This window comes from Mugil cephalus, chromosome 21 (assembly GCF_022458985.1).
Source record: "Mugil cephalus isolate CIBA_MC_2020 chromosome 21, CIBA_Mcephalus_1.1, whole genome shotgun sequence".
NCBI lineage: Eukaryota > Metazoa > Chordata > Actinopteri > Mugiliformes > Mugilidae > Mugil > Mugil cephalus.
The window spans coordinates 20,169,031-20,187,395 of NC_061790.1; the positions used below are offsets into that span (position 1 = coordinate 20,169,031).

At 39.7% G+C, this 18,365-nt stretch overlaps 2 protein-coding genes and 1 long non-coding RNA gene across 3 annotated transcripts in view; all 3 read right to left on the reverse strand.

Moving 5' to 3' along the window:
• slc16a10 (solute carrier family 16 member 10) overlaps positions 1 to 7,015 on the reverse strand; it is a 28,662-nt gene extending 21,647 nt beyond the window's left edge. Inside the window, exon 1 of the mRNA XM_047573979.1 lies at positions 6,481 to 7,015. Within this exon, the coding sequence (XP_047429935.1) occupies positions 6,481 to 6,811 (331 nt within the window). The 5' untranslated portion in view covers positions 6,812 to 7,015. The remainder of the gene's footprint in view (positions 1 to 6,480) is intronic.
• A 3,754-nt stretch (positions 7,016 to 10,769) lies between these two features.
• On the reverse strand, positions 10,770 to 13,489 carry LOC124999208. Its single transcript, XR_007111171.1, has 3 exons — positions 12,682 to 13,489; positions 11,399 to 11,493; positions 10,770 to 10,882 (listed from the first exon to the last, which is right to left on the reverse strand). It is a non-coding gene; the product is annotated as an uncharacterized LOC124999208 (long non-coding RNA).
• Positions 13,490 to 13,959: 470 nt separating this feature from the next.
• Positions 13,960 to 15,438, reverse strand: LOC124999497 (probable G-protein coupled receptor 139). Its single transcript, XM_047574416.1, has 2 exons — positions 15,360 to 15,438; positions 13,960 to 15,003 (listed from the first exon to the last, which is right to left on the reverse strand). Exons 1-2 carry the CDS (start codon positions 15,436 to 15,438, stop codon positions 13,994 to 13,996), a joined length of 1,089 nt encoding a protein of 362 aa, XP_047430372.1. The 3' UTR covers positions 13,960 to 13,993.
• Between the last annotated feature and the right edge of the window lie 2,927 nt (positions 15,439 to 18,365).

The window sequence follows — 18,365 nt, forward strand, 5'->3', positions numbered from 1 at the left end:
GGTTAACCCTAACCCTAGTGCACAAAGCATAAATACACTTTCAGAGCCATTATGGTTAATGGATTTCTAAAGTCTAAATATCTAATTACTGCATAACTACACATATTCCATCTAGCCCACACTCACCATGACAGGCTCTCAAAGGAAGTAATACTAAAATAACATTTTCCAATTAACTGTACAGTCAGTGTTTCATATCCAGGGTCAGAACATCAGCTTCATATATCTTTATATTTTCCTTACATACTTAGTGAAAGTGATATTCCATCATAATATAGTCAGATGATTCCTACTGATGTGAGTCTCAGTCGATGGTTCAGGTTAATTCAAAGTTTTCAAAACAGGGCAACTGAGAACTCTAAACTCTTTGTTTAGTCCAAAGGTCTTTGGCAGCTCTTACATTAAACATCAGGCAAGTGGGTTTTATGGCACGAAGCCCAAGATTAACCCCACCTGGCATTCCCTCTGGGAGGCAACAGAAGCGAAGGCCACTGATCTGAAAGTTGAAGCCAATCAATGGACTGGACGTTCCCACCCCAGCATCAAGCATTGTGATTGGTTGTTTGTGACTTAAATTTTCCCTGCTTTGAGTGCCTTTTTTCCAGAAAAAAACTACCTTGTGTGTAGATGAAAACAATGGCGAGCTTTTTTTTATGTATTTTTATAAAGTATGACCTAATTGGGAAATTCCTGAATGTCCAGTAGTTGTTTTAGTTGCTTTTTTGTTGATTAAGACTATGTGATAACAGAGAGTGTAGGTCTGGCCAGCCAGTGAAACTGGCTGAAGTACAGCTAAAGTTGTAGATTTCCAGCTGAGGCAAAAATGTGCCAGCAGTTGCAATTTGTTTTATGTTTAATCTCCCTGTGGTTAAACATAAAGACTCCTTCAACCATTTCAGGGTTAATAAGAGTGAGCTGTGGCCTGGAAAGCATTTACTGACTGTCCTATCAAAAAATGAAAAATAGAGGCCCTTCCCCCAACTGTTTTGGCAGCACAATATTAAAAAGATGGTCATAATGTTATGCCTGATTCCTCCAGGAACAACCTAAATGAAAGGACACATGCAAAGGCCATACTAATTTGTTCTAAACAAAAGTCGAGGAAAACCTTTGAAGAGATTGACAATTACCTAATAAACAGAAATACATTTCAGATCACACACTTACCTCTATGTTTAAATCTACAGGCTCGTCTACAGGCAAACTAGAGATAACAAGACATTTCATAAATGTATAAAATATAGGCTTGATGTATAATTGTGTGATCATGTGAGGTATAGTTTCCAAGCAATATGTAGCTTCAACAGCACGTAAACTTGAATAGGAAGAAGCATGTCGCAGCATGTGCTGGGGTATGTTGGTGCATTTCCATTTCACAACACTGCACACACAGATGGGGTTTCAGAGTGAAACTGCCAACAATTCTGCACCCTAGACAGTCAAGTCTGAGAATTATCTAGTGCTTGTTTGTACACAAAGAACCCACACAGAAAACTACACCATGCTTTAAAAAAGTAAAAGAACAACTACTGACTTGGTAATGTCTCCATGTTACGTAACCTGTTTATTCTGGGTCTTCAAATACTACACACTTTAAAGTAGAATTAAACCAAATGCAATTGTCCCCAAAACTGTCTCATAATAACATAAGAAGATATAAGAAATTAATTTACAGTGGTAAACTGTATCACACGACTGATTTCTGTTCATTTCTCAAGGGTGTAAACATGTAAACTACTTGGCTGTTTAAAAACATACCACACTCACATCTACAGGGCAGCAGGGCCAGTATCTTAAAGTATTGACACCAAAACCCTACTGGTAAAGTGGCACATATTCAGATGGTCACTACATTTTAATAAGAACCTTGGCAAAAAACAAAACAAAAAAAAAGCATACAATTCACAAGAGTGGGCATTATATTTGCCTTGCTGAGCCATATGGGAAGACAACTGGAGCAATATTAATACAGCTATACATTTTCTGCGGATGACCAAAATGTATTTAGATGTGATGTGGTTTAGCCATTATGCTCAACTCCCTGCATAACCAAATGTCTGGAGAGCTTATTCCCAACCCCAATGTCTTTCAAACTCCATGCCATCCCACACTGTTACGCATGATTGTTGTTCAAAATTCTCAACCCAATCTCAAGAAAAAAAGTTCCTTAAAATGGAGGAACATAGCATACAACTGTCACAAGCTGTGTGGTTTTGTTCATGTTAAGTAACCCAAAGGTCAGTGTTGACTCAAAGCCTTTACAAATCTTGTTAGCGCAGGTATCAGCAGGTATTTTTTGAACCTCAACATATTTACGTTTATATAGTTTCTGTTGTCTTACCTTAGTCAGGTTTTTGTATTTTGCAGTGTTCCACGTCACTGTATCACATTAATTTCCCCACAGGGATGAATAAAGTCCTATGTTATCTTACTAAATGAAGGTCATTCTATTGTCATTTACCTAGGCCAATTCAAATGCTCCTTTTTTATATGAAACAGAAAAGCCCTATTCGCACGAGATTAGTTTTACCTGAGGATATGATTCAGATATTACCCCCCAACATGTTTCATGTGGTGCATTTGCACAGGATAAAGAAATTGTGTTTTACTCAAATTCACAATCCGTTGTTATGTCTCTGCTACGAGAATTGTGGTAGGTGATTTGCAATTTTTACTTTACAAATCACGGACATTCGTACGGGATTAAGATCACAGATGATGATTGTTAGAAAATACCAGAGGTTCCCAGGTAAAACTAATCCTGCACAAATAGGGCTAAACATCCATATGTGGGAAGGATGAGCTCCTATCATAATGATAAATTATGTTTATCATGTTTTTCTGGCCTTCCATCCTGCCTCTAAGAAGGGTTAGGCGCCTCCAAGCCCCCGCTTGCCATCCTTGAAAACTTCCTTTACCTCTGTACCCAAATTCAAATCCACTCAACTAGGCAATTAATTTTCGTTCCTCTCTTCTCTTTCCTCTCAAGAACAGGAAGACCTGCTGCAGAGAGTGGTTGCCTTGGTTAAAGCAGCACTTAATGTTCTCTTTGGGAACAGGCACACAGCTTTGAGAACAACACTGAAATGTGCTCATGTCAGGGACTAGACCAGGAAAAACAAGATATGGAAGGAAATGCACTGTTATCATTTCACTTCCTCATCACTTCTAAATAAAGACTTAGCATCCTGAATGAAAGTCATACTGTGATTTAAAAACAGGGATATTTTTATAGGTCTTTGTGGATGGTTTTAGTAGAGGTTAAACACTGTTAATGATTGATACATTGATTGAGGCTTATATCAGGGTGTCCATTGTATAATACAGAAGCTTCATGCAAACAATCAAAGATACTGCTCATAGAACAGCTAGGAAACTGCAACATTACACTGTCACTGGTCTGAAAGAGGTTTGGATGAGTGGTGACAACTGGATGACAGCTGGAAATGATGCTGCTCTCACACAAATTTATAAAAACATGCATTACATAAAAAGAATAACACAATGTGTATAAAATTACTACTATTTTAATTCACTTGGCTTAGACTGAACCTTTCATATGTACATACACACACATTTTTTGTTTAGTTTTTCTTTTGGCATGCCTTGTGTCTGCATCACACCTGCCTAGTGCTTGACTAGCCACTGAGAGATGTGAACGAGGAAATTCATTTCGGACCAATCAAAGTTGTTGCTGTCTGAGTCACCTGAAGGCATGGGATGCTGAATTGTCCAATGAGACAAGAATAACTATGAGCCCTGATCCGAGCACTCAGGGAATATAGACATAACCAGAATCAGCAGACCTCTGTCAAATATGACACAGAAAAGTGAAAAGCATTACTACGATAGTGCTCCAGCTCTGGGAAAGCAGAACACATGTGGTGCTACCAAGTATACTGTATATCTTCAGAAACAACTCTAGATCTGACTGTCGCCTGATTGGACTTCATTTCCAGGTCGGTTAACCAAAAAAATCAAACCAAGACATGGAATTGGAACCATAAGGGCACAGTGTTTTAATTCATAGCATAATCACAACTTTACTTTGTTATAAAAACAAGGACTGATTTACATGTACCTGATTGATAATTACATTAAATACATAGTAAAGTTTTCTTGGAAATTATGAAATTGTTTTTGAAAATTACAAACCTTTCTTGATCAGTTCATTTTCTCTAATTTCTAAATTAAATTTAACCATTAACCATAATCTCTATTATCATCCTAGGTCCTATTAAAGGATAGAAGGGCCAAACTAACAGCTAGATACATCCAAGTATTAGCGTTCCTTATTAAACAGTAGTTATAATACTGAACTAAATATATGAAAACTAAGTGAAATTCATGTTGGAAGTTGCATAAGCAAACCTTGAGTCCAGCAGTCGTCCTCTCCTCCCCACATTCCCATCCTCCAGCTGTCTCAGCTTCACATGGGGCAAAACGTCACTTGTCAAGTCATTGTGCCAATGAACGTTGGTCAGTGTGGGAGAGCTGTGGGTGGTGTGTGTGTACACTGGGCTGAGTTACAGAGTAGAGTATGTATATATCCATATCAGACATTGCTGCAACAGTATCAGTGATAAAACTATTGCATTTGTTTAAAGGCAGACAAAAATTTCTTGTGTTGTAATGGAATTATATGAAATTTTAGTTAGTTGTTATGGACTGAGAATGATCATTAAAAAAACAACTGAAACTGGCAACAAGTTAAACTTTTACCACATCATGGTATAAAGCACCTACAAAAAGGCATATTTAATGAAAGCCAGCATCTCATACATAGTTCTGTCTGTCTCTCTTGAAAACTGAAGCTCCTTTGTTCTGATGAAAAATAAAAACCTTTTTAGCATTTGATGGGCTCTGTACCTCTCACTCAGCACAACAACAGTAACATTGAATCTAATCGAAACATCCTATGAGTAGTAGTATGTACTCCAATTATTACGTCTGCACTACGCATTTCTAAAAAAGCCTGACTTCTCATCTTTCTTGTGTCAGTTGCAGGTCACTGAAGCTCTGCAACTATATCTTTTGCCAATAAGACGCTGGCATAGAGTTGTTCTGAAAATCTGATCACTTTCTGCCTTTAATAGTGGGTGTTCACTGTTTTGGAGAGGTACACTGCAAAAAGCTCACAGAACAGTAAAGGCAGTCTGTGTAACTCGCTGCGTTAACTCACTCTAGGACATCGAACACCATAAGCAGGCTTTTCCATGCAGCTCAGTACTCATCTGTCACACAGCGGCACCAACAACAGGTGGTTACAATCACAGCTGAACAACATAGGGTCGTTATTTGTAGGATAAGACCATCTCTGTGTCTTTCTCTCTGTGTAACACACACACACAGACGGTCAAAGACACACAGAGAAGATAAGGCATTTCTCCATGTAACCTTTTCCTTGACCCTGACTGCACCTCCTCTGCTATTGGCACATATTCACATTATAATTTAAACAAGCTTTTTTTCTGAAGTGAACAGAGAGAAAGATGAAAGTTTTCCATCATTTATCTTCTTCATATCATCAACAAATCAGACCAGACCTCTAAACATCAAACACACCACTCACTGCTACTCACCGGACTGCACCACAAGAAGCCCGTTAATAAACAACTAGTAAATAAGAATAAGAAAATGTAATACGTGTAAGACAAGAGGAGAGCCAGGTGTTATGAACAGAAACAATGGAGTTGCAAACTGCGGTAGAAAATACTCGACTTTCAGGGTTTTTCCTGAACTCCTCCGTGTCTAGACAACCTTTCCATTGTAACCGCTGGCTTACTCATTGTTACACGGCGAAAATATGAATCACGTTTTTATGAGCAGCATCTGCAGCAAATGCTAGTTCATTCAGAAAGATCTCAGGACACCCCGAGCACGCTGCGACTTCAAGCTGCTAACAGCTTTGAAACGGGACCGCACGTTTCAGACACAAACCAGTACAACCACACATTTCACAGTTACTACCAGGACATTTAGTCTCTGACATTAAGTAGTATACCCACAGATATGCTGTTAAATTTTTGTTTTTTTTGTTTGAACGGCATTTGTGTCATGCGTTAGTCTCTTCTCTCACCAGGAAACGACATACCGGATTACTGCTAACTGACGTTAGCTAACTTTAAGTATTTACAGATTGCTAAATGGAAATACGTGTTACTTACTGTGTAGTAAAGACAACAAAGCACAGCATTAGAAAACTTGACTGATTTTACGCTTGGAATTGGAGTGTATGTGCTAGTGGAGAGGTCAGTCCCCGCCACAAAGCCTTTGATATGTCCCAGGAGGACAGAGTGTCTGGGTGAGACTCCTTCAGGAGTTATGTGTAATTTATGCTTCTGCGTGTGACCGTCTCTGAGGTTCCTGGGACCTTCTAATAACAAATCTTTCTTCTAAAGCAGTGTATGTCCACATACTCAATATCTGTATAGATATAAGCTACTGTGGTTCATTCAAACATTCAGGTACCCTTCTCACCTGTCCTGAAGCGGAGGTCAGCATCATTCTCGGAGCCAAACTCCCGGAGGAGGGAGAGGAACATTAGCCCGAAGGCGTTCTGGATCCCGAAAACCGAGCCGTTGCACCACATCGCTGCCAGCATGACCACCCACCCCCAGCCGCCCTCCGGGTGCACAAATTCGACCTCGTCCCCTCCGGGAGTTGCGGTTTTCATCGGCATGTCCACTTTGCTGTTCCCGTTCTCCTTCTGCTCGTCCTCCTGCGGACGCTTCTCCTGTGCGGGTGCGTCGGCGGGCACCTCATTCGTACCGGCTGCATCTCCTTCTGGCAGGCTGTTCCCTTCTGTCATTGTTTTTGGGTCAGGGACCAAATATTGTGTATTTTTTTATGTGGACGCTGACAGAGGTCAGACAATTTGAGTTGAATATACGGGCTGTGCGAAGCAATGCCGGCTGCAGTGCGAAGCTACATCCGTTGACGTACAGATCCGAGTCTGCAATACAGATTAATAGTAACGCTGCAGTTCCACCGGCACTGGTAACGCAGCACGTTAACCGTCAGAACGCTACTATTGCACTGATATAAATAGACAGCGCGCAGGGCGGGGCTTCGAGGGGTCCCAAGGTCATTGGACAGTGCGATTCACACGTTACGATAAAGTAATAAGCGTGGCTTTACAACATATCAGAGGATTTGAATAAGAAAAAAAAAAAGAAAAAAACACTTATATACACAGCGTTGTTCCCAAACACCATATATAATAATATATATAATCTAAAATGATATATTATATAATAAATAACGACCGCTGTTATGGATTTTATTCCACTTCACTCTTCATAATCATAAAAATAAAGAAACTGCAAGGCAGGAGAACAAACTCACAGAAGGATGAATGCAGCCAGTAGAAAATTAAAGAAGTGGAAAACACGTGTTGAGGGATAAAAAGAGATAAAATGCAGTTTTTTTCTGTTGGTTACTAGCATAAAAGTTAAAGAAGTTAAAGTTACTGAAGCTCTTGTGGTGTTACAGAAGATCTGAATTATTTGGAATGCCTTTATATTTTCTGCACATTACTTATTCAATTCAGTTCAATTTTACTCTCCATATATAGCATCAATAACTTAACAATAACCCAGAACTTCTTGAACCCAAACATAGAGCTGGTTCCTCAGGAGAGGGGTCTGGTAGCAGAAAGCTCTGAGGAAACACCAGAAGCCTGAAATTGGAGAGCTAAGCAATCTGTTGGGGGGGTGATATGGTACTATGTGGTTTTTAAGATAAAATGGAGCAAGGCCTTTAGGGGAATTAAATGTAAGGAGAAAGATCTATTCTGGATTTTACAGGCCGCCAGTGAAGGGAAGGCAAAATAGGATAATATTGGGAAGTTGGAGGATTTTTAAGCAGCTATTTGGACAGCCAGACAGCAATGAATTACATTAATCCAGCCTGGAAGACATGAATGCCTTTTTCAGCATCACTTTGAGACAAGATGTTCCTAATTTTGATAACATTACACAGGTGAAAAAAGTCCAGGTAATTCTCAATTCACTCACTAGGGTCGCGGCGGTTGCCAGATCCTATCCCAGCTGTCATCGTGTGAGAGGTGGTACACCCTGGACAGGTCGCCAGTTTATCGCAGGACTAACACACAGACAAATCTGTCTTTGGAGGGTAGGAGGCATGTTTTTGGAGGGAGGAAGCTGGAGCACCTGGAGAAAACCCAGAACTTCTCGCTGGGGAGCATCAAGGCTAACCACATATCCACTGTGCCACCCCCAGGTCACTCTCTTTATGTGCAAACTAAAGGACAAAGCGGACAAGCTTTACACAGCTAAAACAGCTTGGGGTCAAATTGACCCCAGAGGAACACCAATGTGTGTAATATGTGTTCAGTACAGTACAGTATTGTCTCCATGATGACTGTGAGGGCCATTACAGTCAATCCGTGGAGAGGATGAGCCTGATTATTAATGTTCTGGCATTGGTGTGTGAATGTGTGTGTTTGTGTGAACGAATGGGCAGAAGCATCTATGACTGTAAAAGCACTTTGAGCACCGATAGCTAGAAAAGCTATATAAAAGTAAGACCATTTAGCATTGAGATTTCCGCATTGTAGCCAGTGTTTGGATGGCTTCTGTGGATTTTACATACAATACAGTCCAGCTCCTCATCAGCTATAAATGAATCAAAGTCTGTCTGTCTGTAAAGACAGACATCATTGAGTATGTTTTTTAGAATGGACAAGACAGTAGCTGTTGTAATAAAGTAGGGGGATAGAAATCATGAATTTAGCATTAGGTACCTTATACCGCTTTGTTCCATGCGTCTCCTTGATGGTCAGCACAAACACTCCAAACCACTCTGTGATTTCACTGGCTGGTAATCCACACAGAATATTGTTTCCTAAAAGAGCATGTGGTATTTCAAAAGCCAGAAATCCTAGTCCATGTGATTTAACTCTTACCAGTCTCGATAGGTCAATACACTTCATGCAAATCCTCTATGGCCGTGCTATGTTTTGAAAAGTTGCAACTTCAGACCAAAGCAATCATTTTGGTTTGTTCAGCACCAGTCCCACCTACAGACTTTGACAGGTGAGGGTGACAGATAAAATAAATTCATGATGTCAGTGCCTACAGTGACATAATTAATTAATTTAATATACATATTTGCAATTTTAACTAATTACACATTAGTTAGCCAAAAGTAACACAATTAATTTTTTGAATGCATTTACATCCACTTTTATTAAATTATTGACAATTTTATTTTTTGATTTATTTAATGGTGTCTTTATTTATTCCATTTTGTCACTTTCAGCCCTCCGTACTCATGCACTCCTGACCAAAGAATAAAACTATGATAAATTGATAGTAGGGTGGCGCTGTTGAGCTCCTGCCAGCTCAAATCCTGTGAGGTGAAGAAAACCAGCAGCGAGCGCGGTGTTAAGCAGCAGACGAACACAAATTCTAAAAAACAAAAAAAAGTTGGTAAAACGATTATCTTTTTACCAAGGTTAAAAATGGGCGCGTGAAGCCTTGTCAACCTTCCGGGGCTTCTTTCTGATTGTACCAAAAAAAGATTCGAAGCTTCGAAGACTCAGGCAGCAGAGCCGCATCTGGGTCTGTCATTACTCTACCAGTGACATCTAGTGGCCAGCTGCAATTATAGCATTTTGAAATGTCAATTGATTTGTCACTTGAAACTTGATTTAGATATCAGGTATTTCTGCTGTGAAGTGAGATGACAAGTGCTTCAACATCAGTACATATAACTAATATAGTTTCATAGGAAACCGCTTGTAATGGTACTGATAATAAGGACATCCCTGGATTCTCCTGGATTCGGATGATATACCTTTTCCTGATTGTCATTAAGAGAATATGGTTTTACTGTAACACTTAGTGCCTCATATTGCACAAAAAAATAATTATTAAGTAAGTAAAAGTAATAATAAGAGTAAAATAAATGGAAAATTCAGCTAAGAGTTACAGCTAGCAAATGGTGCCAACTCTTGTTCTGTGAAGCTACAAACTGCTAAAGATTGTTTCAGGGTAACACTTCAGGTTCTGCAGTGCAGCAGTAAAAAGCCCCTCCATATCCTGGAGAAAAAAATCTTGATCCTCTTCAGATGTGTCTTCTGAGTTTTGACTGTGACCAGCGTTGGGTTTCCTCCATCCCTGCCAGAGTTAGATTCATTACCTTTATGCCTAAACTCATTGGGATTACTTCCGGTGTTTGGTTTGGTTGACGTGCTACAGTGTTGGGACTTTTTTGCAGTAATGCAAATTACCAGAAAGTGGGCAAGTGAAACGTTTTGTTTTTTGTCACTGTTGTAGGGTCTTTGTTGTGTGTGTCTTCTTGTAATTTTGCTGTGGCTCATGAATCATTAGTACATCCAATTTTGTTTTTATCATCACGACTACTGGCAGTTCGGGTCTGGTGTCTGACCTGGTTCTGTGTCCTTCATCATCTGAGTCATCACTGGACGATACTAAGCTGATGATCTCAATTCTTGAGTCCAGGGATGGGATATGGAACATTTTAGAGCGGGACCGCTCTGCATAACTACATATACCGGTATAAGAAAGGTGACTAAGGGCAATAAACCAATCCCCAAGAGCTTCAATGGCCAGTTTCTGGCAGAAACTTTGCTGTTACCACTGAAGACATGATTTGTTTCTAGAGATGTAATGAAAATCTCATATTATGATAATTGTGACCAAAATTATCATGGTTATCATTATCACCATGGTGTTACTAAAATGTTCAAAAAGTTGAAAAAGTACTTATATACACACTGAAATCATTAAACCAAAATTTATTTTGAAAAAACAAATAAAAAAAAACGAGCATAATGAACTTGAGGATGTAGTAGCCATAAAATATCACTGGGTTTGCCTGCTGCACGCCCACTCTGTGAATAATGGAAAAGCAAAATCATCATCATCATCTGACCAAGACACACACACATTACTGTACGCCTGTAGAAACAAAACACATTTTAGTCTTTCTTTTAGGATTTGTTGTTGACAATGAATGTTTTATTCTCAAAATTTAACATATCTGTGTTGGACTTCCCGTTTGCTTAAGGATCCCCATTCAAAGCATATTCAAACACCTGATATTCATATTCATATTGGAAGCAGAGCAGAGTCAGTGCAGGGCTGGATTGGAAACAGGCTAAACCTGCATAATTAAGTGACAGTGTTCGTACACAACAGAAACGTGTTGCTCTGCTGCTGTACATATTGTGACAATAACCTGTATTTTTACAAGAGTAACGTTAATTAACACTTAAAACTTTAGTTTCCTTTATTGACAAACTATAGGTACGTTTGACAGACAAACTATGACATACTCTGCACATCATGCATTCAGCTACAAGTTAACTTGTAGAGTTACCCATAGACTTGTATATGTACCGACATACTATAGAATCGACGCTGCATTGACTGCTGCCACCAGTAGGCGCTGACGAGCCGTGTGGCCGCCATCTTGGACCGGTTATCAGCTCGATTCACTCACCTGTTGAAAAGGAATTCATGTGACCAGAACTCACAGGATTCTGAACCGATTTTTCTACGGTTTTCTTTGCTGCAAACGTCAGACATGTGTCTATCATAAAGGATGATTAGTTACGCTGACAATGAGCATTTTCATACTTTGCGCACAGACAGTAGGCTTAAAAGTAACAGAATATTTTTAGTGTGTGTCCAGGTACATGATGTTTGTAGTCTGAAATACATAAATACATCTGTAACAAATAAAGTTATTCATGCAAATATACAATATATACACACACACAATAATATATAGTACATATATACACGTATATATACCTACATATATATTCTATTCTTATCTAATCAATCTTATTTATTTTATGTAACCTAATAACCTATCTTATCTAACATGGCTTATCTAATCCTTGATGAAAGAGTTTGAGCTAAAACCAGTGAAAGAGGACGGTTTTGAGTAGCATATTTCTTGTACTGACACTGTAAGAGAGGCGAGTTTGGCGATTTGGTGATGTGGTGAAGCCTTATTTTAAGAAACAGCAGACACAACCAATGACAACAAGTTTGAATGATGGTTATCAATGCAACTGTGTCTCCTCAATTTGTTCCCTGAGCATCCTCCTTGGTGCCAATCATAAACCGTGCCTTAAATGTTGTCAGAGGACAGAGGACATGTCCACTGCAGACAGGGACAGTGTTGTCCTGTACCGCCACATTGCCTGTCTGACACCAAACAATCAGATGGTGGAAGATGGACTGGAACTGGTGTGCAGATGGATTATTGCTCCATCCCCTTTACAGGGAAAACACACACAAAACACACATTGAATTAAACAGAAGCTCCAAGTGATCCCGGCTGCACCTGTGTCATATAGCATAGTATATTTACTCTGAACCAACAAAAAACAATGATACTGTGTATGAAAGTAGGTCTGTGCCACGCTGTGTGTCAGTGTTATACCAATCGCACTAGGCTTATTTCTACAATGGCATTCATAATGTCAGCTGTAATCTACATCTGTGTTATAGACAGATGATTTATAGAGTTTCATAGATTTAGCTTTCACAGCATAACTTTTAGAACTAGCACTAAACATGAGTTAGCCCTTATTAGCTAGCCACAATTGAACAGATTATTACAGGACTGTAGCTATTGAAACAACTAAATACAACCAATATAGATGTTCAATCTCACTTGTTAAACGTAATTCCTCGTGTCCTGCTTTGTTTGGTCCACTGCACAGTGCTCCGGTCCAGCTATTCTGTACCATAGTAGCTGCAGCTGGAGGCTGAGTTTAGACCGGTCCAAGATGGCGTTGATGTTTCTCGTGCTGGAACAGTCTTCTTCTTCTTCTTCTTCGTCTTCGTCTTCGTCTTCTTCTTCTTCTTCTTCTTCTTCTTCTTCTTCTTCTTCTTCTTCTTCTTCTTCTTCGTTTCTTATTCTTCTTGTTTATTCTCTCTGACTTATAGGTGCACTACTGCCACCTTCTGAAAAGGAGTGTGGATGGAAATGGCCTACCCACTACTGAACCTCATAATGAAACTAAATGCAAATAATTAAACAATAACAACAAGATAAATGGAATTCGATGGCAATAAGTGAACATACATAAGCACCAGTGGAATAAATAAAGGCTCTTCTGGCTATATTCTCCGGTTTAGCTTCGTCTTTTCCAAGAATATAAACAAGGCACTGTAACCTACATGCCCTGAATTCAATTTCAATATTTCTTTAATTTCAAATTTGATATGTTCTTTTTCCAGTCTTATTTCGAATTTGTCTTTCTTGTAAATACTGTGGGCAGTGCATAATTACATGATTAACAGTTTCCTGTGCACTGTAATATTGACACAATCCTGTGGCATTATTTTCAGTGTGCTATTTAGACCTGTGTGCCCAAACCTCATCCTTGAAATTATGTCTTCTTCTTTTTTGTTTCTGCTTGTTCCTCTTTTTTCCTCCAAGTTTTTCTGTATACTATAGAAGTGTCTACCCTTGTTTCCTGTGTTCCATTCCTCCTGCCATTTCTCCCCCTCTCTACTTTCATAACGACTTTATTACTTTCTGTTTTTGCAGCATCTGTATATATCTTGATGTAGTCTGTATAAGTTTGTTCAATGGATCTGCTGACTAGATTCTTTTCCATATTTCATTTTTTTATGTTGTAATAGGTACATGTCAACAGCAGCCTCCTCTAGCATCCAAGGGCCAGTAGAGAGTGGTACAGAAGGGCTTATCTCAGATCTCTAACTCATTAATTGTGTTTCCAACCAAAACTTCCATTTTGTTGTTATTCCATCTCTTGATAAGACTGCAACACCACCTGAGTAGGATGAGTTTCTTTGTCACCCTTTAAAGAATGACATGCATCAATCTGCTACAGAAGATGATAAGTGGACCTTGAAATGAGGGGTGTTTAGTTAAACTACTGTTTCTATGATCAAGAATGAACTTTTAAGCATCAATGGGGATTCTGAATCAGTTTGAGCTCTCTTTGGGTTCCTTTCTACTGTATCTGCTTTAGATTGGTTAGCACCACAGTAACAGGGTCAGTGGATGGTGAGGCCTTATGATTTACAACTGAGAAGACCTTCATGGTAGTATAGTTGAGGACAGAGCTCAACTCAAGTGCCCTCGCCTTACAAGTCACCACTCGGAGCAGCTCCTGCCGGAAACGGCGGCTGACCACGCAGTAAAGAAGGAAGTTGGTGGTGGAGTTGAGGTTCTGCAGCATGTTGGCCATGTCTCCAGCTACATTGATGGGAATTCTGTAGTCATTCCTGTTGAAGTTCTCAGTGTTGTACTTGGTCCTCAGGATACAATATGTGACAAAGCGAGGCAGGCTGAGCACCACAAAGGCCACTGAAACGGTGCCCAGAAGCAGAATGGTCCTCCTCAGCATGCCCCTGGTGCTCTTCCCATGCATAACCCGACGCTCCTCCTTGGTGAAAAGGTTTCTGGCATGGCAAAGATTGTATCCAATAAGGTAGTTGAAGATGATAACCAATATGATCGGGATTCCTCCTGAGAGGAAAGTAGTTATCCACACTGTAACTGTAGAGTAGATCTGTTCGCGGTAGCGGCACCTTGGCAGTGTTACTTTCACCCCATCAATGCTTAGGTTCATAGGTTTGACGATATTTATCCAGCCCAGTGGCACAGACACCAGATGGGACAGAAGCACTATAGCTACACAGGTCAATCTGGTGACCCAGGCCTGGGAAAAACGTTGCTTTAAGGCTGTGCTGCGTAGGACAAGGTAGCGTTCAATGGTGAAAACCACGACAATCCAGGAGGAGCTGTAGAGAGAACCATACTGCAGGAATCCCAGAATGCCACACCAGGGATGGGAGTGCCAGAAAGGCTGCAATATCCAGAAGGTGAGAGTTAGGTCAATCAGAATTACCCATACAAGGTAGCAGGTGTCCATAATGGCCAGGCAGCTCAGGTAAATGATGGCTGTGTTGGACATTCCACATTTACGGAAACAGATCATGTAGAAAGTGAAGAGGTTTGCTGGGAGGAAATACAGAAAGAACAAAATATATTTGCTTGTGACGTCATGATACTGATGATTTAATCTGATTTCTTTTTTGCAATTTAATCGTGTCAAATACACACAGACACGCAGAAGCCCTGTGGCCTTGATGTGTCAAAAATTCAAAAAAAGTTCAAACTAGCTAGTAAATTCAGGAGATATCGAAACATTTTGTCCATCAATGTTACAACAACATGAAGTCAAGATGTTTTAGAACTGTCTAATGTCACTGCACCCTACAGCTGGTGGTTAAAAAAGCCATAGATAGAACTTATACAATCTTATACCTTTTTATATTTTATTGCAGATTTTAAGTAAGGAAAGGAATACAAACCTGGAATACCCACGATGCAAAGTAACGGGTAGTAGATCTTCTGTATAGTGACAAAGATGGTAATGCCTGCTTCTTCCATCATTCATTCACCACTCACATACTAATACCTGCAATAAAGCCATTGGAAGTAGAGTAGACAAATAGTGGTGAGGGACTGCACAGCAGAACTTTCATGATACTCAAAAACATGACGCCTTTTTGTGTGTGCTGTATTAAAAGAAATTGATTTGATTCCAATGTCAGCTGATGACTCACAATAAACGCTGGATGAAACCTGATCTATCTGCTTTGGGTGGGTCTCACCTGGCCGCGACTGAAGAGAAGAAAGCAGTGGAGGGTTCTGCAGAAAGCTCTGGGAACTTGCTGTCCTGTGTTACATAATAAAAGCACACACACATCCACTGTTCTCAATCTCATACCCTGATAGTTATTTTTTTCACCCGCACATTTTAACGTGCACAGTGTATTATTAAAAAGTCCAAAAAGGATGAACATATTTGCAGTATGGAAATGGAGTACTCATACCTGGTGTCTCTGTGTTGTGTTCCTTAGAGCTTTAAAGTGGACATAGAGCGGAGAGTTCTTCTACAGAGGTGCATCCCAGCTGGTTATGGCTCCACCAGGACAAAGCAATTGATAATATGAAGGAGGGGTGGTTGAGACAGCTCCAGCTGCTGGTCCTTTAAACACATAGGAGGAGGGAGTCACACCACCTGACATACATCTAATGTGCAGGGCATGTCCCTTAGCAGATGATGCCAGTTTCTGATAGCATAAAAGGAGCTTGTGCAGTGGAGTTACTGAGTAATGATTTTGTCCCAGATTGTTTGCCTTGCACTTTGAAAGAGAATCCATCAGCTAGAGGGTTCCTGTTCCTGGCAGGGTTATCGCCACTTTATTGTTCTGAGAATCAATTCTCATGACACAGGTTTGTGGTACTTTTTCCAGTGGACGGCTGCAATGTAAAAGTTACATGAATGAAATATCAGAGCAGCATCAGAGGTACACTACAGGAAAGAACAGAATGAACTGTGAATGAACAGCATCAAATTCAAAACCTTCCTTTCTGGCAAAGGCCACCAGCTAAGGATGGATTACTAACAAGGAGAATACTTTGTTTATTTATTTTTAAATACTGGCGCATTAGGCAAGTAGCACCATTAAAGAGCATAGTTAGTAGCAGGCCTAGATAAAGAAAACGGACAAAATGATCATAAAGAAATAAAGTTCGATTGAAGCCAAAATGATCAATTTTACCATTTTCGTCATGTCAGATTAACATGTGTGCATGCAGATTATTAGGGGGTAAAATGTTGGTTTAGAAGTTTGCATTCAAGGCTTTCTGTCAAAAAATGTTCCAGTTAAAACACTACAGAAACCCTTTAGGAAGTCAGATCAGGAAGTAAAATATGAGAGTGACAAAGTCCACGCAAAGAGGAGGTTGCGGCAGATGAATGGGTCAAACAAACCATAGTACATGTCCTGCATCTAACCAAAACTCAGTGTTGATGTACTATTCTTATATGAAACTTTCAGTCACAGTTCGTTAAATTTGCACTAAACAGTATTCCAAGTGAACACTTGCGGGGACAAGTCATTGAACATCACAGTCAACTTTTCAATTTTCAAAGTTATCAGTGTCCATCATCTCAGATGAAACCTTTTATCCATACCCATCCAACCTATTTATGTTTTAGTCTGAACCAAAGTGGTGGACTGACATCCTTCCACCCCTTCTGGACCTGTTTAGTGATACAAACACATGGCAGATTTGGCTGATTGCACAATCTGAAAGAAATCAGATATGCATTTTCAAGTTATGTTTGTTATGTTTTTGTTTGTTTTAAAAAAACACTTTAAAACTGTTAACCAGGCTTAAGCAATGATGAGAGGTAGTAAAGGTGTGACATTCCGCTCTTGAGCAGACGAGCTGTCAGGCCATGACAGAATAAGTTCTGTCATCTTGTTGTGAGGGTCTCTGGTCAGGAGTGCTGTATATCTGACCTGTGGAGCTAAATCCAGTCTTCATGGCTTGCAGTTGTCCACTCCTACCTGGATGAACAATTATATCGCTATATCTTTTATTATTAGATCCATGTTTCCTTCAGCCTGATATATGTATCTATGACAGAAGTTTGTTTATCTTGTTTCTCCTCTCTCTTCTCTGTTTCTGCTCAGCTGGCCTTCAGCAGATGGGTCCCTCCATATGAGCTGGGTTCTGCTCAAGGTTTCTTCCTGTTAAAAGCCACCGTTGTCTTCAGACTTGCTCTGGAGATTCAGTTTTCGTAAATCGTCTTGAGACAATTTGTTTTGTTGTTGATGCTATATAAATAAAATTGAGTTCAATTGACCCGAAACTTTGTAAATAGAGAAAGAAAAATGGTGATCCAGCTAAGTGTAAGAGATCTGTGTCACCTGGGTGTAATTTTAGCCATTGTTAATGTTTGCATTTGTTCCATCTCAGATCGTCAAATATAAGTCAAAATGTGTGCTGTGAGATCAGCTCTGATCATCTAGGAATATTTAGTAAAGCAGAAATATTCAGAACAGATTTGCTCTGGAGATTAATATATTACCAAAACGTGGTTTAAAGGACCCATATGTAGGATTTAGTGGCATCTAATGGTTGGTCTAACGGTCGTTTGAAGATTGCAACCAACTAAATACTCTTTTGATTCCTATGACCGTCCAAATACAAAGGAGAACCTTTAGAGAAAGTCATCTAAGTGTGAAAAAAAATCCCTCTGCAGAGCCAGTGTTTAGTTTGTACAGTCCAGGCTAATGTGGAAACATGGCGGCATGACAACACTCCACGGAAGAGAATCCATTACCTTTTCAAGCTTTAATATAAACTATATTTGGACCATTACTGCACACACTAATGAATAGAATGAATATTGTATGTCTGCTGATATATTCCCCTAAATCCAACACACTGGACCTTTAATTAAGTGTGGTTCAGCCACTACAGCTAAGCAGCTGTTCCAGCTAGCCTTTATCTAATGT